Raw genomic sequence first — 23,125 nt, 5'->3', positions numbered from 1 at the left:
AACAAACCACCCTATTGTCATCACCATACAACCACCCTATTGTCATCATCATACTCCACCCCCACCATGACAAAGATATTGTGACAATTCCACCTTATTGTCATCACCATACCACCACCCTATTGTCATTTTCATACTCCATCCCACCATGACAAAGACATTGTGACAATTCTAATGACATAGCAGAAGAGGAATTTTAGCCACCGAAGCAAGCCATCACCTTTTTTTAAATATATTTTATATTTATTAAAATATTAAATTATCTCCTATCCAACTTGATTATATATATATATATATGCAAAAAAGGACGACAACTTGATTATATATATATATATATATATATGCAAAAAAGGACTCATATATGCTAATTTTAAAAAATTTACCTTTAAGGATATTTAGTTATTTTAGAATATTTTTAAAGTACAAAAAGTTTATTTATCCTTGATTAATTGAAAAATAATTAATGGACTTTGTGAAAAGATCTTATTATTTATAATAACTAATTTAATAATTTTTTTAAAAAAATAAAATTATCATTATATTATTCCAATAAAGTGTTAACTCTTTTATCTTTTTTAAGGACTATTAACTTATATTAAAAAGTATCAATTTTAACCTTTGCTTATAAAGCACTAACCCAATTCAAATATTTTTTTTCACCTTTTTCATTTTACTTTTACTTATTTTTTTCTTATTTTCCTTTGTATTCTCCATTTTCATGTTATAAATATCTCACAAAAAAAAAGTAAATCAAATGAAATTGAACAAGTCATGAGTGTGTTTGATATAGAAAGAAAAGTAAATCAAATGACATTGAACAAGTCATGAGTGTGTTTGATATAAAAGATATTTTTAATTGAGGTTGGTTTAATAAAGTATATGTTTGGTTAAAACTGTGATTGAAATTGAGGTTGAACAAAAAATAATTTAATATATTTAGTTAAAAATGTTTTTTAAATTAAGGTTATAAAATAACTAAAAAAACATATATTAATATTATAGATTTGACTACTACTAGTCTACTACATCATGAAATAAACAATATTTTATTGAAAGTATTATTTATTATTTTATTAAACTATCTACAATTCCATCATGTACAAAATTCATTTGACAAGAACTATTATTTCCATGGCTTCCTAAACGTGTAATAACATCATGTAAAATATCATCAGGAATAAAATTGGAATTGTCATTAAATTCTGCAAGTGTTATATCATCACCTTTATATAGATTTAAATACTCATACTTATTGGGATATTCAGCATCAACCAAATAGTATTTACCTGTAATTACAGACAACATTTTAAATTTTTCATGATATTAGTAAATAAAAAGGAAATTGTTATACTTATAATTACATTACAATTTTATAATCATATAACTATCTTCAGGTGGTTTAGGAAACTTATATTTCTATTGCTAGTAACCTTAAGAAAAATACGTATATCGTAGACACTACCTTTTCATCCTACCCATACAAATATAAACTATATGTCAAAATTACAAGCAACCATTATGTTTTAAGTTAGTATACCTTTTCTTCTAATAAATAGAATTTGATTTTCGATTGATATGCAAACTTGAACATTGTGCCATTAATTGCACCAATACAATTCAACATGAAAACCAATAATACTAATAATATCATTACTTACTAACATGCAAAAAATAATTTAATTTTGCATTGACAACATTAACAAACATTTATCTTACTTTGAAATGAGATATATATCTTGAATTTCTTGTAATTTCTCAATGGGTGTTTGTAAAATTAGAATCCTTTGGTTTTATGACATCTACTGTGAACAAATATATTGTTGCTAATACTTCTTTAATGCATTTACTAACAATTTTATCAGAATATTGAAATAGCTCTTGAACCTCCCTATTTGATACTCCTAGTGCTATTATATATAGAAATATAGTCATTTTCTTTATAACAGTCATCCTTTTCGAGGGTTTTAACCTATAATTTATTTTTAAATCGTTACACAAGCTCAACAAAGTTCATGTGTCCATTCCAAACATATTGACACATTATTTCCAATGTCCTATTAAAACTTCAATCAACCAACTCATGCATGTGTTATATGAAACTATATATAGTTATTTATACATATAATTAATATAATACGTGTTTATTGTCCTAATTGTGCATACAACTAACTTTTTCCTATCAAAATCTCACCTCTAAAATGATTAATCATCCTTATTACTATCATCGTCCTTGTCATCATTTTTACCATCATCACCATCCCCTCTTGAGTCATCGTTGTCATCACCATCACGATAATTAATTTAATCAATAACATGATTCATTAGGTTTTTATAATTATCATCAAGATCTTCACTAAATATTGCATTAAACCGCGCATCTTCCGTATTTATAATGCTAAATAAATAAACAAATAAATAATGTTAAACATCAATTTTTTCAAATAAAAACAATAACAAAAACCAAACATACATGGCAAAAATAGATGAATAATAAGATATAAATAATTAATTACTTATGTTTGTGTTTTTATTATGCTATGAAATGTAAATAATTCTTGTAGAAAAGATATTTTTGGCAACAATAATTTATGAACTTAGAGAAGAGAAGAGAAGCATTGCCTTATATAGAATATAGAGACATATATAATTGATGAAAAATTGGAAGTATACATCTACATTGTGCTTGGCATGACTTTGATATTATTGCTATTGTATGGAAATTTTCAATACAACAATAATTCTCTGCATCTATTATTATTTTTTGTACAAATTTTATTCTTCAATAATTCATTCATTCAGAACTTTGTTTGTTTATACCATTTGTAAAACCTTTTATTCCTCTATCATACCATATCTTTTTTTTCTTCTGCAAGTTATATATAACATGTAATGCAATGTATTTTGTTAATATGTGAAAAGTTTTTCCCATCCCTTCAATTTGCACCATCAATTACTTGTTGGATTTGAGATTGTTGCTTTTGATTTGTGCATCTCGTGACATATAATTGATATTTTTTAACATGTTTGACATTTTATATGTTTTTTCATGTTCCTTATAATTAATTACACTCATATACAACTAATATTTTGCTTTAAATCATATTATGTAATTGGAAGGACACAATATTTAAATAACATTGTGTAAACATATATTACCCAAATTCATTATAATTGGATTTCCTAAGCAATAGAATTAATAAGCCAAATTTTTCTGTCAAATAAAATTACACCCTTTATCCATGGAATTTATAAGTCAAATTTGTTCTATCAAATAAAACTAAAAGCATTGTCCACATCATCAACTAATCTTACAAAAATGAAATAGCATTTTTTCCAGAATTACTTAGCAAGATCACAACTCATCATAGTCAACAATTGTTAAATAGCACCAAAGATTTTAACTAAATTAATCCACCTTCTATAAGATGAACATATTAAATATTAATGCTCCATAACCTAACTGATTTCAATAACCAACAATTGATAGATTCAATTGTTAAATTTAGTTATTCTCCTAAACCAACATAAAAGAATCATTACTCCATATCATTTTGAGAAAACTAGCACAATATTAATCTACAAGTTTATATAGATTATAAGAAATTTAAAAACATGTTAAATAACATTATCAACAATATTACCAAAGAATAAATGAAATCGTGCATTTAAGATCAATATATACCTCTTTGTCTAAGGTGTTTTACACCGTGTATACATTCTTTGCAACTATTTCATCTTATTTTTAAGATTACCCATAATTGACCACATTTATTTATTCCTTCTCAAACCCAAAAACTCAATAGCAAACCCATAAAAATTATCTCCAATATTAACTCATTTAATTGAGTGAAGCTTGCTCATAACCTTAGGAATACTACACTCTTTCCTATATTTAAAAATAGATGTTGAATCACTATTGTTTGACATGTTGTTGACTAATTGATCTTAACGTGATAGTAGTTATAACCTAATTCTATAATTCCTTTTTTTTTCCAACTTGAACATTGGAACATTCTATTTCTTTTCTCTTACCACCGCTATGTGTGTTGCTATTGCTAGATATATTAACCCCTTTAACCATGTTACAAACATCATCGATAAAATTTGGAATTCCATCCTCTTTCGAATCACCATGTCCTTTTTTTAAATTTGGTTGATCAACATTGGCATTTTGACTACCATCAACACCAATATTATCATCACATAGGATTTCAGACGATGATGCTCATGCATACTCTCTAGTAGCAACAATGTTTGAGACCAATTTGTCAAACTTCATATGAAAAGACAGTTTGATACCAACTTGTCTAAACTTTTTTACTTATCTTATTTCCTACACAAAACAAATAAAATTATTTCATGCAAATTAAAATAATTTATTAATTATTGAATTAAGATTAAAACAAATTAAAAATTGACAGATCATGGTAAATAACCTGAATTTTTGCTTTTTACCACTTATCACTAACTAAAATTGTTTCTAATTCATTACTCCAACCCACACCAGTTTTAGAAATGAGTATTGTTTATATACTCCAATTCTTTTTGCAACTATCCTATTTGTTCTTTGATTGTGTCCTGGTAAATGCATAATCAGTTTGTTCTTTGAAGGATGTCAACAAATATTTTCAATCAGCTTTGTTGAAATGAGTATTTGATCTCATTTCCATGTTGATAGCCTTGATGCAAAGGTCACAAAAGGTATGTAATAATTTTTTAGTCCAAACAGCTTTATCTATAGTTTTAGGACCTTATATTCCTAGTTGGCTAACATATTTGAAAGCAAACATAATGAATTATAATATGCTTAGAATTTAACTAATTTAATTTGATTATTATATAAACTTAGAAAGTTAATTTCTTCTTATACATTAATTTATGCCAATTCACATGCATTTAGACCATAATTGAGTATTTATTTGTAGGACACACTTAGAAGGTGGCAAGGATTGCGAGGTCAAATGAACCATTCCATTCAAATCAATAATCAATCTCAAGTGAAATTGTAAAATCAAAAGAGTAAGAGAAAATATTACACATTACATATTGTTATTTTTTTTTATTTACTTATATTTTCAAAAGAGTAAGCAATTACTTATATTTTCTATTTCAACATCACTATATTTTTCCTTCTATGCCATTCCATTTCAAAGATTCTAGCCCTTCCATAAAACAAGCTACTCTAGCAAAAAGATTACATATCACTTTTACAAATCTTCATGAAGAATTGGTATAAATTAAGAGGTAAGGTGTATTGTGTATACCCAATAAGTGATGCGTTAATTGACAAGACTATTGCTCTGCTGATGTAATATAACATGAGATAATTATAGTAGTCATTCACCAAGGTAACAAGAAAAATAAATGGGTGGCACAATTTCTTCAACAAAACCCTTTATAGACCAAACATCAAACATCAAACATCAAACAATTTGACTAAATCATACCAATTACTTTTTTTTTATGTTAGACCAAGAAGTTATTGATTCTTTATCATAAACCTCGGTAACCCAATTCTCAAATCTCAAAATAAACCACTTATTAGAGCATTTTATAGCATTAAGTCCTAAAAGAATTAAAATGAAGCAAACAGTTTTTGCCTATAATGGTAACAGCTAAATCATAATTAACAAATTGTAAATAAGAACATCAGCAAAGTTTATAGTATTGTAAACATAGAAATACAGATGACTTAGAAATGTAGATGATCTAGAAATGCAGATGATTAATTAACCTACCTCACAACACCCAAAGTTTTTTTTTTCAATATCAACATGCAAACCCAGTAATGGTTAATTAACCTATCTTATAGTATCATATGTTCACAATATTGTAAACAAGAACAATACACAATGCCCAAATTTTAATTCATGTATTATTAAAATAGATAATTAGTTAAATATTTGTAAAAAAAGTAATACATAATCAATTTTATAAAACCCTCTCTTTTTGTTTCCATATAAGTTTTCAAGATCTCTTTGTTCTTACGCCTCCAATAATTACACAGATCTACAAATAGATTCATTAACAATAAATACAAAATTATAAAAAAGAATAAAACAATAGACTTTATTTTTTTTGCAAGTACAACATAAAGAGATGCTAGATTAATTTTAAAGAAAAGGTAGAAAAAACTATTCATGGTGAAAACAACAACAAAAAATAAAAAAAAATCTTTTTAAACAAATCTACAAGATAAAAATAAATAAAAAAAACATAGAAAAAAAATGGCAATTATTTTTTACCTTAAATGAGATAAAATGGTGGAGGAAACAAAAATCTCAAATCTTTTCTAAAAGAGATGAGGAATCTGACCTTGATTACAAAGTATTTTTGCTTTGATTTTTTAAATGGAAAGTTTGATATTCTAAGGGCTTTATTTTTTTTTTTAAGTGTGTTTTATCGATGAATATTGAAAAATGAGATGAGCTATTATTTACAAAATTAAATATCTTGCTACTATTCAATCTTATGTGCCGCTTAATTCATGGTAGGTCCCACCAAAATAAAATTCAGTTTTAATTTAACTAAACATATATTTATATGAGTTCATTTTTTAAATCTCACACGAAGCTACGCTATCAAATAATACCTATATAATTACTGTTTAGAAAAGTGAATCAAAGAGTATTTTATAAAAAAAAATTATTTTATGTATTTAAATTATTTTAATATATTGATATTAAAAATAAATTTTAAAAATTAAAAAAATATTATTTTAAAATAAAAAATATTTTAAAAAGAAACCAATACCACAATATTATACAAATTCATAATGGTTAGTGGGCAATATTGGAACTTTCTAGGAAATATAAGAGTAATATTGTAAATCTAAAAACTATAAGGGCGAAAGTGAACTATATGAAAAAAAGTAAAAACTTCACTCATTGGGGTTTCAGTCGTGGAAGGAGGTGAAGAAACAGTAGAGTGAGTGAGGAGTGAGGAATGATTGCTTGCAGCAGCAGCAGGTCTCTCTTCTTCGGGTAAAATACGCACTCACGCTGTTTGTTTCCTAAGAAATATTAGTCTTCTCTTGTAATTTTAACATGTTACCTCTGGGTGGGGGAACAGAGTTGATTGCGCTCTCAAATACGCGAATCCATTTCTGAAATGGAATCCACTTACTTACTTTGAGGTTGGTTTTAATAAATTATTTTTGTCGTTGTATTAATTAATTTATAAGGTTTATTGATGTTTATTATTTATAGTGGTAGTAAGTTGTGAGTTGTTATTTAATATTAACAAGAGGAATAGTGGCGTTGCGAAGGAGGATGCTAGGATGGATAGGAACAAGAAGCTTAAATCAGCAGGTGGTATTCGCCAATGCCAATGGAGACCGGTCTCTGTCTCTGTCTCTAACAGTCAAGGTTTGTTTTTCTTTCTTCAATCTTTTTAGCGCACAAAGTGCCCTTTTGATGATTTCTTGAAGGGATTCTTCTTCATTACAAGACAACATTTTTGTTGATTATGGATCGTTTTCAAGTTTAAGAGCAATTTCAATGGTGCATGCCATTCTACTTGGCGTTATTGTAATATCATTTTGTTATGTTTAACCATAAGACTAATAGCACTCCTACTTGGACCCTGTAGCTATTCAACTGATAGTTGGCCATGTGTTTCGATGCATTATGTTAAGAGTATATGGTTGGCTTTACTAATTGGAGTTTGTGTTGCCGTAAACCATCTGTATTCTGGTGTTGCTTATGGGTTATTCAATGTAAATCTGTAGAATCCACGGCTGAAGATTCTGTGAATGAGTTAGAAGATGGAGATCATGTTCAAGAAATGATAAAGGTTGCTCAAGTGACTGATTATTGTGATTCAACCATCAGTGCTGGTGTAATGGATGATTCTGTTAAGCCCATGCTTTCTGCTGAAAAGCATTCACTTTTGCTCGAGGTAACTTTTTACTCGTCAAACTTTAATTAATTTAGCCATTTTTAAGTACAGTGTTATGAAGGCCCATTCTTGCAGTGGGTTTTGGCTTGGGCACACGATATGTTCTCTCATTTTGAAGTAGAACTTCTCATCTGTTTGGGTGTTTGGTATTTAGGCTTTATTCACGTAGCATCTTAGTATCATTTCAAATATTCATTTCTGGTACCTGCTGTAGGTGTAAGCTTTATGCTTGATTATGGTTTCTTTGGCACAGCTTTCCCAAAGTTATAACTTTTCTTATTGTCTGAACAGTGTATTATTAAATTTTAAACCCCAAGGAAGAGATATAAAAGGATCATTGATCTTTCTCTTTGAATACTGTTGAATGAAACAGAGGCATGATATAAGTTATTTCAAATGGTCCTTATGGGGAATTTTCATGCAAGGGATTTGACCTGAATAACATGAATGGTTGCCATCATTCTTGCTTTTTAGGTTTTTTTTATTAGTACATGTATTTCTTTCTTAAGGAACTGTTTCACGGAATGTTCTGTTACCTTAATATCTGATGGTGCAATGTTGCCATGTTAGGGATTAAGTATAGATGCCTCCACTAACGCTTGTTTAGTTTTCACAGTAGTTTTTATTGCCTCCGCTATACTTTGGTCTTATGTGTTATTGTTATTGTGATTGTGTTAATCACCCTGATAGGAATCCATTCTATGCTGTCTAGTTCTCTTCTATTTCTCAAAATTCCGTGAAATACATTGCTAAATTTTAGCATTCCAAGATTTTACATTATAGGAGAAAAACTTTGTCACTTGGTTGAAGGTAATATTACTGTCTATCATTTCCAACTGAGGCAACCTTTAAAATGAAACCTAAATATTCTAAACATATAACACTTAGAACCTGTGAACCCTATTATGAATCATGTCATTAATAGTCCACTCTACCTCTTCCTGCTAGCACATTTATCATCTTGTAATTATTGCTATTTAGTTTTCTTCTCGTGTTCTTAATTTTATTTTATTTTCTTATCCTTGCATTTGTTTTTAATTTTAGTTTTTATCTCAGTTCCTTTGTTTTTCTTTGAAGGTGGGTACTTCTCTTATTCGATTCATCAAAGGAAAAGAGTATGGATTTCAGCATATTTTTTTATTGTATTTTATTTTTTTTATTTTGAACTTAAGTTACATCTCTATTCACTTTGACTTATAAGTTCCCTGCCTCAGAGGATCCACTCAAAAAAAGATTGAAGAAGAGATGGGAGTTAAAATTGTTTTTCCATTATCAAAGAACGAAGAATCTATTGGTAAGCTGTCCTGGTTGAAATTAAATGCCTTGCTTTAGTCATTTTGAAACTTCTGGGTTGTGGCCATGTCTTCCAAGATGGTAGCATGATGCTTGAGTTTGACAATTTTGATCAATAGATTCAAACTTGCTGATCACAACATTGGCAGTGATTGTTTACTACTTGACATGTTATCCTTTGCAGTAATTGAAGGCCTTTCAACTGATTGTGTGACAAGAGCTTCTAAAAAGATACAAGCTATTATGGATGAGGTTAGTTACCAGTCATTTTGGTTTACAAAACTCACGTGTTCCTTTATGTCATTCCAGTAACATTTAACACATTTGAGACGTGGTTTTATGGTTAATTTTTTTCTTAGGTATTCTATTAGTACATGACTTGTTCTATGCATGTAATGTAGTAATAGTCTAATAAATGCGTATGCCACTATTGAGGAGAGAAAAGTATGTGGGGAGTAAAAAGGTGTGCTTTGCTATTCAATGTCAGGTTTTGGCATACATTATTGGATGCATCTGACATACATCTTTTTTTCCTTGTTTCCATCAAAAAATCTCATGCAAATGACATACAACTTATTTGGTTTTGTTTTGGAATGCATCAGTTATTCTTTTTCTACATGTATGCTTGCCAGATTGCTGACATATTCTTTATTTGTGGTTAAAATCACAGGCGATTGAATCAAATCTCGACTACTCTCACTTTGTATCTCTTCCATTGGCAATATACCCTGAATTGATTGATAAGCTAGTCAATTTTCAGAATTCCATACTGGGAACTAATGATGTTTCTGCAGATGAAAACTTGGAAAGTGATTCTATTGAAGACATTTCAGGCATCGAAAATAAGGGTCAGGAACTAATTAAAGGACGTGATGTAGCTGTTGAACTCAAAGTTGAAGATGAAAAACATGTTAAAGTGGATTTAACTAGCATTCCTTGTGCTAGTTATCCTCCTAAACCACCAAGGCTGCCTAATGCTTCTGGTAGGTTTTAAGTTCATTAGTTTAATTGAGAGATTATTCTGGTGCCCCTATAATAGCATATAGTTCTATACCAATTTTTTAAACTATAGTCCCTATAAAATTGCTGATAATCCATTTTTTCTTGTTCATAATCACAGAAAAAGATGAGATAAAATGCCAACTTTACTGTTATCCAATTTTACCTAAACTGTTTTGCTTCTATTTCTCTTAGGACTCTTTTTTTCCACTCTCTTCTACTTAAATGAAATCTCGCTGATTTGTTTTGTGCTTGACAGACTTTGGAATAGACAAATCCATATTTATTAAACCTACAACGTTTCACTTGACTGTACTCATGTTGAAGTTGTGGAACAAGGAGCGAGTCAATGCAGCTTCAGGTGTCTTAAAGGTATGTTTATTTTAAATAAGATAGGTAAGAACTAATGGTGGTTGTAATAAATCTTTGTGTGTGTGTTTAGAGTATCTCATCAAAAGTGATTGATGCCTTGGATAATCGACCTATCTTCATCAGGCTTAAAGGGCTGGTAAGTAGAATATGACTTGTTTCTTCTTGTTTTTGTTTCTGCAGTAGGATGCAGTGGCCTTTTGAATCTCGAACTCTATCTTTGGTAAATTAGGGTTAGATACTTAGAAGTTATAGTTGGTTGTCTTCTAACAAAGGCTACATGTTTTAACATCAGTATGATGGATGGATTGCTGTCTCCATGCCCTTCTATTTATTTGGTATGCCAGCTATTACCTGTTAAGTAAAATTTGTGCTCTTTATCCACTGGCAGGATACCATGAGAGGGTCTTTGTCCAAAGCTCGTGTTCTCTATGCTCCTGTTGAAGAAATTGGGAGTGAGGGCAGACTTTTAAGTGCATGTCGTATCCTAATCATCTAAGCATTAATAATCTGGTGCCACTTCACTGTTTACTGCACCTGGGAATGAAAACAGGAAAGAAATTTAGAAGGAAAAAAAAAGCTGCTTTGTTCCATTAGATTTTAAAATGTTTCTTTGACTTGACGAAGTCTTTTGAATTTCCTTAGCTTGATTAGAAGTTATCATCAATGCATTTGTTGAGGCTGGACTTGTTCTAGAGAAAGATGCTAAGCAAAAGTTAAAGGTATGTTACCCTCCTTTTGCTCACATATGATCATGCTTCATGCTAAGCAAATGTTTCTACCATATGATTCGGCTATCTATGGTGCTTTTTAACTTTCCAGGTAGGGATAGAATATTTTGTGTGCTTAGTTCCTAGGTGTTCAGTTAAATAATGTCCAATAATAGACATAGTTACAATTGGAACTGAACAACCTACTGGACCTAATGGACAGAAGTGGTGTTGCCTAGTTGTTTCAGTCTTATGTTCTCTTTATTACATATAGGTTTGGTTTCGGAATTACTAATATCAGTTTTTCTGTCTCCTTGAATTGCAGTTGCATGCCACAGTGATGAACGCAAGGCACAGGAAAGGGTACAGATATCATTTATTTTTGCACATTTTGCCTTTTCTTTTGGGTGAAATTGTTGTTTACCAGTCCCTGTGCTTTCTGTGTTCATTAGACTTGAGTTCCCAAGTGTTACAATCTTCACAAAAAAAAAAAAAAAAAATTAGTTGGTTACTGTCTTATGATGCAGTAAGACATCAGTCCCACCTCATTCTATTTTTGCTGATACTCTATACTTTTTAGGCATTGAAGAGTAGATTTTAAAAGGCTGGGAACTAAGGCTAAAAACCTAACTAAAATCTCACGGACCTATCAATGATTTACCCCTTTCTTTTTGCCTACTTGCTTTCTATGCTTCTTTTGGCTTTTGTTCTTCTGTTTCGTATGCCTGATTTCCTGAAAATTTCAGGAAGAGACGAAGAAAGAATGATTCCTTTGACGCAAGGGGCATTTTCAAGCAGTTTGGATCAGAGGATTGGGGAGAGTATCTTATCCGTGAAATTCATCTTTCACAACGCTTTGTGTTTGATGAGAATGGATATTACCATTGCTGTGCTTCAATACCTTTTCCTGGAAAAGAAGAACGCCAGCAGACTGATCGATGTATATAGCTAAATTTCTATCGGGGAGAAAATGCTTGAAGTGTTAATTGCTGAACATTTTAAAACTCATGTCTTTTATTAACCTTGAGATTTAGATTATACCTAAAAGGATGGTTATTGCATATGTATTTAAATCTAATCATCTTGTTCATACTTTTTATTTGTCGTGGATGTATATTGATAATTCTTCTATATGTTGTCATACACTACCTTCATTATACATGTTTTTTTTTTTTATTAGGATTAATCTTTTCTTTTCATCAAGAAGTAAATGAATTAAATCTAATAAAATTAATAGGTTAAAATCATAAATAATTTTAAATGGTAAAAAATTAATAGTAAAATGAATACTCAAATTGTAAAAAATTTAATTAATGATAAAGTCTTTTAAATTTTTAAAATTCTTTTAAATGATATAATGTAAAAGTGTTGTTAAGGTTTTATTTAGTAGTTATATTTGTTCATTTGTTTGTGAATGACAAATAGTTAGAAATAATAATTTAGTTCTTAATTTTTTTGTAAAATTTTTCAAAAGTAGTTTACAAATTCAACATCATAATTTGAAACTATGCTCTTAAAAAATCCATGAAATTGTATTATCTCCCTAAAAAACAAGTATACTATGTTAGTTATATCATTAATTTTATAATATAATATAACGTGTGTCATTTTAGAGAATCTATCAATAATCGTAAACATAGTTTATATCTTCTTTCTACTTAAGTAAATCTAAAACAAAATCCATAAAAATATTCACCAAGGTTCCTTAAGTACATGGAAAGAAGTATACAAGCAATGCAATAAAACTTTAAGCTTAGCTTTTTTATGTGTAACGTATTTATCTCATATTTTTTTTGTATTTTTTTTATTTTAGACCAATAAAAATATTCTGTAATACATCTAAAATTTCCTACTGAACCACCCTTATAAGTTTTACATACAAACACTCTATGCATAAAATTAGACATACAAAGTCTATTTTTTTCAAACAAGTATTCATCAAGCCTATAGAACTTTTCATAAATAAATTTTTGTATGCATGAAATACATTAGCAAAATCATTAATATTCACATATAATTCTTTCACATACTCAAATCCTAACAACTTAGCATTCAAAGAAAATAGAAGAACATATTTTCATGATAGAGCATCAACCATTATATTTTTCTTACCATGCTTGGATTTGATCACATATGAAAATGTTTCAACAAATTCCACCCACTCAACATGTCACCGATTTAATTTACTTTTTCATTTCAAATGCTTTAACGATTCATGATCTGATTAAATCATGAATTCTTTTATCCATAAGTAATGTTATGGTGTCTCCAAAGTTCCTATCAAAGAATGAAACTTCTTATCATAAATAGGATAGTCTAAAACTGCACCATTGAGCTTTTTATTAAAATAGGCAATAGGTCATTTATCCTATATTAAAACTACTCCAATACCTATTCCTAAGACATTATATTCAATCTTAAAAGCTTTTATAAAGTTAAGTAAAACTAATAAAGGTGTTGAACAAAGTTTTTTTTTCAATAAATTAAATGTATTATCTTGTTCAATTCTCCTATTTAAAACCAAATGACTTTTTAACAATCTTAGTTAAAGTGCAATTAGAGAACTAAAATCTTTGATAAAACATCTTTTAAAACTAGTCAAATCATGAAAATTTTTTACTTAATGACCGATTAGGTGTAAGTCATTTTTAGATAGCTTTAACATTTTCCTCATCCATCTTAATACCATGTTCACTAACAATGTAATTAAGAAACATAATTTTCTCTAGGCAAAATATACACTTCTTCAAATTAGCATATGATGATTCTTACACAACATATCAAGTATATTCTGTATATGTTCAACATGCTCATTTAAGCTCCTGTCATAGATCAAAATATCATCAAAATACACAACTATGAATTTAACATAACCAGGAAATATAATTTTTCTATGCAAAAGGTACATTTCTTAAAATTAACATACAATGATTCTTTACGTAACACATCAAGTACATTACATAAATGTTCACCATGCTCATTTAAACTCTTGCTATAGATTTGAATATCATTAAAATATACAACTATGAATTTACTTATGAATATATGCAACACATGATTTATCAATTTCATAAAAGTATTATGCGCAATTGGTAAATAAAAAAATCATGACTAACCATTCATATAAATCATGTTTAGTTTTAAACACATTTTTCATTCATTACCTTCTTTTATCTTAATATGATGATATTTATTTTTCAAATAATTTTTTAATAATACACAAAACACATGCAATTCATCTAACATAACATCAAGTTTAGGGATATGATATTTATATTTTATTATTATGTTATTGATAGTATGAATAACTAACATATGTCCTCCAAATTCTATTTTTTTTTAGGCACAAATAATAATATAATAATGCATGCATTAACTCATGCTCTCTCGTGTGTACTTCTTTCATATCAACTTTTTTATTTGCCATTAAAATTTATTTGTCTCGTCGAAATTATTTTGATAGGCTAGTTGGATAGAAATTACAGTTATTGATATAAGATCAATTTAATATTTAATTTCTGTTATCGATGACAAAGCACTTGGAATCACATAATCAATTATATTCCTTTATTTAATTTTTTACAACATGCTTACATATGATCTTTTTTAATAATAAGTCATGCATGTTGAGCCACCAAGCTCAGATACCCACTTTTTTTAGCTTTAATTTTTTTATTTAAGTGTAAATTAACTAAAACATATTAATTAAATGAGTGGGATGCAGGTGTTCGATTTTAATGAAGTAACTAAAATAAATAATTCGTTAATCTTCATAGTTTTAAAAATATTATATATATAAGATGGAAAACATTTTTTAAAGGTTATAACCCAAAGTCAACTGCACAATCTCAAACTTCAGCAAGTTGATTTACAAGGCTTTCCAAGCTCTAAACAGTTCAATGTTTAATATTTTGTTTGCCTTGGCCCCATGTATCGATCTGTGGGATATGCATAAAGATAATGTTCTTAAGATTTTAGAATGAAAAAGGGGAGGTGAAATTCTTGAATCATTCTCAATTTTCATGGGGCGATTGCCTGCTTTAATGATGATTTGAGACAGAGCATGTGCTGCTGCAATGCATTGCCTGTGATCAACGATGATTGATTTGGATCACCATCCATTGTGATGTGGTGCATGCATGGCCGATTTCAGCTATGAGAAATGTTGGGTTGACGTTGATCGATGGACAGTCCTCCGCCTGTTCACGGCCACAGGCCCCCCTCCACGGGACAAAAGAATCACCCAGACGATATCAGAAACCACTTCTTTCCAAGAGGTGAAAAAAAGGCAGAAAGGGAAAAGGTACCCGTTACCTGTCAAAAGCAAGAAGATAATAATGAGAAGACAAACAAGACACCGTCCACTTTTTGGTGGGACAGCCTTACAGATTCCTTCACATGCGCTTTGCACTACTAGAAAATAATATCGTCCGTAAATTACAGTAATATTTACTAATAGAATATTACCTTATAATTTTCCTCATATTCTTAATTATAATTGAAAATGAAGAAATGAAAATTAATGATGTGTTATTATTAAAAATAAAATTAGTAAGAAAATATATCTGTCACAATATTTTTGGGTGAATATATAGATAACATTTAAATTATAAGTAGACAATTTTCTTTTTTTCTTTTTAATTTCTTTTTTTTTATTCTACAAGAAACAGTACACAACATCCTTTTACTTTTTCACAAATAAAACTCTTATCATCTCAAATGCAGCCACCCCTAATAATTAGTCTGTCAATAATTTTTTTGATTTAATTTTTTTAAGATTCTTCATATTGAATAAATAAAACTATTTATTTTTTTTGTTATAGCATGTTTTTTAAATGTTATTTTTTTGATATTTTTATGTAGTATATATAATTTATTTGTGTGTTTACTTGTTTTATAGCTTTTTTTATAGAAATGTTTTGTATAAATATATAATTTGTACATATTAGGGCTTGTTTGAGATTTTAAAAAATTATACTTGTTTGTCATTTTATGAAATTAAATTTGATTTTGTGACTTAAGAGTTTTATAATGAAATAAATAATGGGTTATTTAATCAGTATATTTCATATTTTGTCAATTTTTTTGTTAAGTCAAAGATTTTGGTAAATTTGAAGGAATTTGAACTTCTAGATAAAATTGATAATGATTTGGGTATATTATTAAAATAGATTGAATAAGTTTGAGTTAAACTAATGATAACTAATTAGTTAGGTATTAATAATTTATTTATTTCATATTATTAATTAATACATGTTATCTTTAATATTTTATATAGGTTTTATATAATTAATAGATAATTGTTCTTAGCGTTGAGAGTTGAGACTGCCCAAATTAGACAATTATATGAGGAGTTGATGTCAAATCTCACAGGTTCATACATAGTTTTTAGATTCGTCCCAGTAGCCAACCACGCCCAAAGCCTGAGTTTTAAGTTTTGACCTTGTCGACTTGCTAGGTTGTGCTAGGTTTCAAAACTATGGGTACATGTAGTTTACCTTGTTGTCCATCTAGTTCCTATGAAGATTCGTCTCCTTCTCCTCTTTCTTCTCTTCCTTAATTTTTATCTACTAAATAAATTATATTTATTGATATTTTTTAATTAATAAAAAAAAATATTAGAATTTCTACCTCTTTCATAATATTAAAATATATCATATAGTATTAATTCCATTGGTAATATTAATTTGATCACCTATGAAATTACTAATGATTTATTCTATTATTAACATCCCATACTCAATAATAGAATTATTTATAGAATGAAATCGGTAAAAAAAATTTGTTTAGCATGCTTTTTTTATCTATAAATTTATTAATGATTATATATATTACCGGCGAAATAGAAATTACTAACAATATATTTTTTTACGACCGGTCATCATTCATGATTCTGTATGTAAATTTTTTCTATCAAATTAGGGTTTAAACACTAACTGAATAATCCATCGGTATTATAGAATATTCTGGTTGGGTGATGCCACGTCTACTTATTTTTCAAATTAATCCCCGAACTTCTATCCCATTTTTGTTTCAAAAATACAGATGGTCGGTGCAGTGTGTGGCCAGAAGCTCGTCAAGCCTTTATCAACCCCTTTTGTTTATCACTGCTCCTCTCACGCATGGACCCCATCACCCACCTCCCTCTCTATAATGAAGGTTGGTGACGTGGAAGAATCATTGATGTGCATCCAGACATTTCTATTAAGGAAAAAAGTGGGTTAAAGACGGCTAGGACAGCAAGAAAAAACTTCATTGGATATGGATGGATAATAATAATAATAGTAATAATGATAATAATGGTGATGCAGCTTGCGACTTATTTATTTAACTTCATTAAGTAAATTATTATACTCTTGGTTTTAAGTGTATATAAAGATGGTGTCCTGAAAAGGGCATTCGTGCAATCTGAAATATATTGAACTGCCCTATATATCCTTGTCTTCTTAATTAGTTCTTCTCCCATTCTCCAGAGTTCCCCTTTTGCTATTCTTTCAAAGATGGCTGGAATTGCCTTTGGTCGCTTTGATGATTCTTTCAGTTTAGGGTCTTTTAAGGCCTATCTTGCTGAATTCATCTCAACTTTGCTGTTTGTTTTTGCTGGTGTTGGTTCAGCCATGGCTTACAGTTAGTATTCTCTTTCCACGCCCTCCTTACTCACAGCCATAGCTTTCCCTTTTGCTTCTCTTTGCATGGATGTATATATTATCGAACCACAGCACAAAAACATATATCTTATGATCATAACTTGCAAAAGCTTGAGTTCTAGCTAGATTCAGTAGTTTATGTTACTTGAGCGTGAAGAATATCCTCTTGATTAAATATTTAGTGCTAGCATTAACAGGCATCATGATATATATATGTCAATATATAGCCACGCAAGGAATATTGATAACGCAGTGCTGCCTGTAAGTTACAACAGTAATCAAATACTAACTATAAGGATCTTAATTACTCTTGCAGATAAGCTGACAGGTGATGCAGCTCTTGATCCTGCTGGGCTAGTAGCCATTGCGGTTTGCCATGGATTTGCTCTCTTCGTTGCAGTTTCTGTAGGTGCCAACATCTCCGGTGGCCATGTTAACCCTGCTGTCACTTTTGGCTTGGCTCTTGGTGGCCAAATCACCATCCTCACTGGCATCTTCTACTGGATTGCCCAGCTCCTTGGCTCCATTGTTGCATGCTACCTTCTCGAAGTTGCCACTGCAGGCTTGGTAATTAAGATCGATATATATTTTGCATCTTATTATATACTGAATCACTCTGGGACGACCTCCTAATGCATATATGAAAATCTCCATGCATTTTCTTTCTTCTAAACTCTTCTTCTTTTATGGTAAGAAGTATGTTTTCTGATTTATTTATTAATTTTCCCTTAAGCTTGACTCTTTATATAACTATCTGGTTTCAACAGGCAGTCCCCATCCACAGTGTTGCAGCTGGAGTAGGAGCCATTGAAGGAGTCGTCATGGAGATCATCATCACATTTGCCTTGGTTTACACTGTCTATGCAACTGCTGCTGACCCCAAGAAGGGATCCCTCGGCACTATTGCTCCCATAGCCATCGGTTTCATTGTGGGTGCTAACATCTTGGCTGCAGGCCCATTCTCTGGTGGATCCATGAACCCAGCCCGATCCTTCGGCCCAGCTGTGGCTAGTGGTGACTTCCATGACAACTGGATCTACTGGGTTGGGCCTCTTATTGGTGGTGGGATTGCTGGACTTATCTATGGAAACGTGTTCATCACCGATCATACTCCTGTGTCTAGAGACTTCTAATAACTTCCCTTGGCCACATTTGTCTTTGTAATAAAGAAAGGGGTGGCAGATTATGCTCTTGTTTCTTTTCATTGATCTCTCTCTCTCTCTTTAAAAACAATTTCATCAGGTCTATCTTGTTGCCAAGCTTTGTTGTCAAAAGCCATTTGCTTTTATGAAAATGAATGGATTGTGCAGCCAGGTCTTGTCGAAGATATCTAGAAGATATGGAAATAGTTATTTTTAAAATAATTTTTATTTTAAAATATATTAAAATAATAGTTTTTGTTTTTTTTATATATTAAAATAATAGTTTTTTGTTTTTTTTAAAATATTTTTAACATTATCATATTAAAATATCATTATATTAAAATGATTTTAAAACATATAAAAAAATAAATTTAAAATAAAAAATAAATTCTTTTTAAAATACTTTTAAAACACAAAAATACATATTTTTACCAATTATTTATTTATTTATGTATTTTGGATTCATCTTTGCAGCAACCTTGCAACTTTTAAAATCTTCCTAGGTACTTGTATACGTTGGTTTGTGTTTAATTTTCTTCAAATATATTTTTAAAATACAAAAACACAAATATCTCTAAATTATCTTATTATGATCAGCTGTATGTCTTTTGTTTTGGATTCATCTTTGCTGCAACTTTGCAACTTTCAGATTCTTCTTATGTTGTTGTGCAAGCTGGCTTTTGCTTTTGCAGTTTTTATGGGCTTACATTCCTAATCTTACCCATCTTTGTGCATCCTCTAAACCGATCAAGTTCTGGATGAGTAAGAATTGTTATGATTTTAGACAAGGGGACTGGATTGAGAGATTCTAATACACCAGGGACTCAATTGAGAGAGATGTTTTGTTTGGGGACTATATTGAAGATAAATAGATAGTTAGAATACTAAATTGAGCTTTTCCCTTTAATCAGATTGAATTTCCGACAACATTTCAGAAAGCAATAGTTTTTCATAATTCCATTCATGAGCTTTCCATTCTGGCAATTGTTGGATGACAACCTGCATAGATTGAGTAGGGAATAAAATAATCAGGAAAAAAAAAAAACCTCGATTCAAAGTAAATATTTGCTCATGAAGAATTCCAGGAAAGTTCACAAACCAGTCCTCTAGAATCTGGATTGCCAACTGTGGTTTGACAAGCAAGCCTCCAATTTTTCGGTTTCTACAAATAACACAAGAGGCATAGAAGTCAGGGGTTTTTTAAGCATTATTCTAATCACAATGACAGCACGTAATCACAAGACCTTGCTTCCTCCTCCTGGGAGAATATTAACTCTGAGCTGAACACCCATTGGCATATATCTTAAGCATTCATGTGTAGCTATTTCATAAATATTCAAACAAAATGATAATTCAGTCCCTGAAAGCATTACTGCTATACTGAATTTGCATACCTTCTTGAGTTTCTCCTTCTCATTGTCCGTACGAGGACTAAGCAGCTCTTTCCCCTCTATAACCTAAGAACAGGCAAGGAGTTGAGAAAAGATTGTTAGCCAAGAGGGGAGTTTCCTGTTCAGCCTAGTCTAGCAATAAGCTATTGCTTTTGTTCTTTGATCCTGACATTTGAATCAAGGATGCTCCATAGGCCTCGTTGATTCACAAAAAATGCTTTAACTTGATGTGAAAGAAGGGGGAATTAGAAGAAGAAAAGGAGCTAAAAACATATAAAATTCAGTCAGTTCTGATTAACTAATCCCTCGAGGAAATGCTCTGTCAATGATATATACCTCCACCATGCATGTTGCGCAGGTACCTCCTCCCCCACAATTTAGCAAGGCTCGAGACTGGAAAATTGATGTGGGAAAATCACATCAGGACATTGAAATGCACCGCATCTGATATGGATCATGTATACCCAAGAGAGTGAAGAAGAATGAAATAGACTTACATATGGTCCATACAGCTCAATATTTGTGTCCATCATTATATCCCTAAGTTTCTGGCCCCCGGGAGCATTGCGAAAATGCACATCGGGGGTTCCATCTGGGAGCAACACAGACTGCAACGACGACAAAAGCATATGCCACATTGAAGTTAACAGCAAACACCATGAACAGTACACAAAGATTTGCATATCAAGTTGCGAAGATTAATATTAGCAAAGCATGCGTTCTTCTTACATGAACAAATGCAAGATGGACACAAGGTGGTTCTTCTGGCTCCTTGGCCTCGGATGAACTCTCTGGGACAGTGCTGACGGCACGGATTTTAAGTCTAGAGGGGCTAAAACTAATTGTATGTCTTGAGGGTTTAAGGCTTTTGTTGGTGGGAACTTGGAAAGGGGCTAAACCATAGGAGTTAAGTTGGAGACTGCCCATGCTTCCTGTTGATGTTTCAGGATTGGAAGGGTGGTAGATAATTTTGCATGAAGGGAAGGGAGGGGTTTTAGCAGATGATGTGTGGTGGTTCTTATTTATCTTATCTCCCTAGATCATTGGAGACAAAAGTTTTGATCACAGGCCAATATCAAGCCCATCTTTTGTTCCTGCTGCTGGGCTACGAGTTTAGGTATTATGGTATAATAATAAATTTTAAAAAAAATGAATTTTTTTAATTTTTAATTATTTTTTTAGATTGAAAAAAAATGAATTTTTTTAATTTTTAATTTGTTTTTTTATATTTTTAAATTGTTTTATATATTAATGTTAAAAATATATTTTTTTTAATATTAAAACGGACCATTGATTTAGAATTGAGAAGCGCTTCGAAAATGAGACTTGGGCGGCGCTAGAGGAAGGGCTTGAACCTTCGACCTTGTGGTTAACAGCCACACGCTCTAACCAACTGAGCTACTCCAGCCATCTGACCTTGGCCCCGTAGAATATCTAATTTATAATTATACTAAACTGTTTAAGAATGGAGCGGTTTTTTGTATAGCAAGCAGATCGAGCCCTATATTTATTTTTTATTTTACGAAAAAAAATGAATCAGCCGAAAACTAAATCCACCTTTTTAATGGGGTGAAAAAAAAACCCATCTATACACAAAGAATTCTAATATTGCTAAATCCATGTACATTTATTTCATACATTCCTTAAGCCTATTAGAAGGTGTGGTTTTTGTGCAGCTTCATGAGATTATCATTAATTTCTCCTGTTATTTTTTATCTTTACAAAAAATTTAATTTTATTATTTATTTGCTAATTGCCTTTTTTACCTTCTTAAATAATTTGAAAAATAAAATATATTTAACCATATTATTGTAGTTGGTAATATTTTACAAAGTTATTAATAAGAAGTTTAAAATTGGTAATTTCTTTATTTATTACTTTAACTGTGTTTTTCACTTCAGTTTTTCCTTTAATATAAATAATATATAATTTCTACAAGTGTCATCTTACTTTAGGCACAAACTTTATTTATACCTAAATTCTAAAAAGTAATATTTGGTTACTGTTTCGAAAATAAAATACAAGGAGAACATAAAATATATTTAATTAAAGGAATAAAAACAAAATTATAGAAGGAAATCAGAGCAGATTTAACCCAATTGTAATTATTCTTTTTTTTCTTTACTTTAAAAAGAAAAATAAAAATAAAAATAAACATAGATGTTTATACAAAATGAATTTTGATTGCATTGTGATAATCAGAATATTATTTATTTGATAAAGAACCAAATCTATTATATAAAAACCAAACATATAATATGAAATTTCATAAGAATAGGAAATTGGTTTCTTCTGATAAACTATTACTTGAAAAAACTAACACATTTAACAATATAGCATAAATATTGACAAAACTTGTTACTATAATGCTTGAACTTAATTAATATCTTTAAATGCTAGATAAAAGATATCCCAACCTATTGTTCTGATGAAGTTTTGCTACCTTTTCTTTTAAGAGGTGGATATTCTTCAAGATGAAAATTACTGTAATGTATGGTTTATAGGCACATGTTATAGTAAAGCGCACTGAGAAAAGCATAGTAGAATAACATCATTTATCTTTTTAGGATTTAATTTTTGTTTTGTTGCCATGAATGAGTTGGGAGGTGCAGGGCAATGCCCTTGCAATACAATAAAAAAGGTATTGTGAAAAAACTATTAATATTCTTTGGACA

General features: G+C 30.1%; 3 protein-coding genes and 1 non-coding gene across 7 annotated transcripts; 2 read left to right on the top strand and 2 right to left on the bottom strand.

Annotated features, from left to right (window-relative positions):
• Nucleotides 1-6,849: 6,849 nt before the first annotated feature.
• LOC105111312 (Putative eukaryotic LigT) lies at nucleotides 6,850-12,401 on the top strand. Of its 4 annotated transcripts, none has more exons than XM_011006627.1 (15): nucleotides 6,850-6,983; nucleotides 7,072-7,135; nucleotides 7,268-7,367; nucleotides 7,730-7,899; nucleotides 8,977-9,014; nucleotides 9,114-9,193; nucleotides 9,377-9,444; nucleotides 9,863-10,175; nucleotides 10,451-10,563; nucleotides 10,634-10,699; nucleotides 10,952-11,042; nucleotides 11,215-11,282; nucleotides 11,596-11,633; nucleotides 12,017-12,276; nucleotides 12,320-12,401. In XM_011006627.1, exons 1-14 carry the CDS (start codon nucleotides 6,946-6,948, stop codon nucleotides 12,216-12,218), a joined length of 1,449 nt encoding a protein of 482 aa, XP_011004929.1. In that variant the 5' UTR covers nucleotides 6,850-6,945; the 3' UTR covers nucleotides 12,219-12,276; nucleotides 12,320-12,401. The 4 variants fall into 4 exon arrangements, with proteins under 4 accessions (XP_011004929.1, XP_011004928.1, XP_011004926.1 ...); XM_011006626.1 differs by having other exon boundaries at nucleotides 7,247-7,367; nucleotides 11,218-11,282; XM_011006624.1 differs by having other exon boundaries at nucleotides 6,851-6,983; nucleotides 7,247-7,367.
• Nucleotides 12,402-17,638: 5,237 nt separating this feature from the next.
• DELTA-TIP (delta tonoplast integral protein) lies at nucleotides 17,639-19,230 on the top strand. Its single transcript, XM_011006623.1, has 3 exons — nucleotides 17,639-17,897; nucleotides 18,234-18,484; nucleotides 18,685-19,230. Exons 1-3 carry the CDS (start codon nucleotides 17,771-17,773, stop codon nucleotides 19,048-19,050), a joined length of 744 nt encoding a protein of 247 aa, XP_011004925.1. The 5' UTR covers nucleotides 17,639-17,770; the 3' UTR covers nucleotides 19,051-19,230.
• A 657-nt stretch (nucleotides 19,231-19,887) lies between these two features.
• On the bottom strand, nucleotides 19,888-21,429 carry PNSB3 (NDH-dependent cyclic electron flow 1). Its single transcript, XM_011006622.1, has 6 exons — nucleotides 21,180-21,429; nucleotides 20,948-21,058; nucleotides 20,787-20,843; nucleotides 20,454-20,516; nucleotides 20,159-20,221; nucleotides 19,888-20,058 (listed from the first exon to the last, which is right to left on the bottom strand). Exons 1-6 carry the CDS (start codon nucleotides 21,375-21,377, stop codon nucleotides 19,963-19,965), a joined length of 588 nt encoding a protein of 195 aa, XP_011004924.1. The 5' UTR covers nucleotides 21,378-21,429; the 3' UTR covers nucleotides 19,888-19,962.
• Nucleotides 21,430-21,784: 355 nt separating this feature from the next.
• On the bottom strand, nucleotides 21,785-21,858 carry TRNAN-GUU (transfer RNA asparagine (anticodon GUU)). Its single transcript has one exon. It is a non-coding gene; the product is annotated as a tRNA-Asn (tRNA).
• Between the last annotated feature and the right edge of the window lie 1,267 nt (nucleotides 21,859-23,125).

The sequence above is a fragment of the Populus euphratica genome, unplaced genomic scaffold (genome assembly GCF_000495115.2).
Source record: "Populus euphratica unplaced genomic scaffold, PopEup_1.0 scaffold290.1, whole genome shotgun sequence".
NCBI lineage: Eukaryota > Viridiplantae > Streptophyta > Magnoliopsida > Malpighiales > Salicaceae > Populus > Populus euphratica.
Note: the sequence above shows the minus strand (reverse complement) of the source record. Positions and strands in the feature narration are given on the sequence as shown.

Coding starts and splice junctions, on each gene's coding strand:
- DELTA-TIP (XM_011006623.1), top strand. CDS start 17,771: ATGGCTGGAATTGCCTTTGGTCGCTTTGATGATTCTTTCAGTTTAGGG. Junction 17,898..18,233: donor TGGTTCAGCCATGGCTTACA/GTTAGTATTCTC, acceptor TTACTCTTGCAG/ATAAGCTGACAGGTGATGCA. Junction 18,485..18,684: donor AAGTTGCCACTGCAGGCTTG/GTAATTAAGATC, acceptor TGGTTTCAACAG/GCAGTCCCCATCCACAGTGT.
- PNSB3 (XM_011006622.1), bottom strand. CDS start 21,377: ATGGGCAGTCTCCAACTTAACTCCTATGGTTTAGCCCCTTTCCAAGTT. Junction 20,844..20,947: donor TTGAGCTGTATGGACCATAT/GTAAGTCTATTT, acceptor TCAATTTTCCAG/TCTCGAGCCTTGCTAAATTG. Junction 20,059..20,158: donor ATCCAGATTCTAGAGGACTG/GTTTGTGAACTT, acceptor CAATCTATGCAG/GTTGTCATCCAACAATTGCC.
- LOC105111312 (XM_011006624.1), top strand. CDS start 6,946: ATGATTGCTTGCAGCAGCAGCAGGTCTCTCTTCTTCGG. Junction 10,564..10,633: donor CAGCTTCAGGTGTCTTAAAG/GTATGTTTATTT, acceptor GTGTGTGTTTAG/AGTATCTCATCAAAAGTGAT. Junction 11,634..12,016: donor AACGCAAGGCACAGGAAAGG/GTACAGATATCA, acceptor TGAAAATTTCAG/GAAGAGACGAAGAAAGAATG.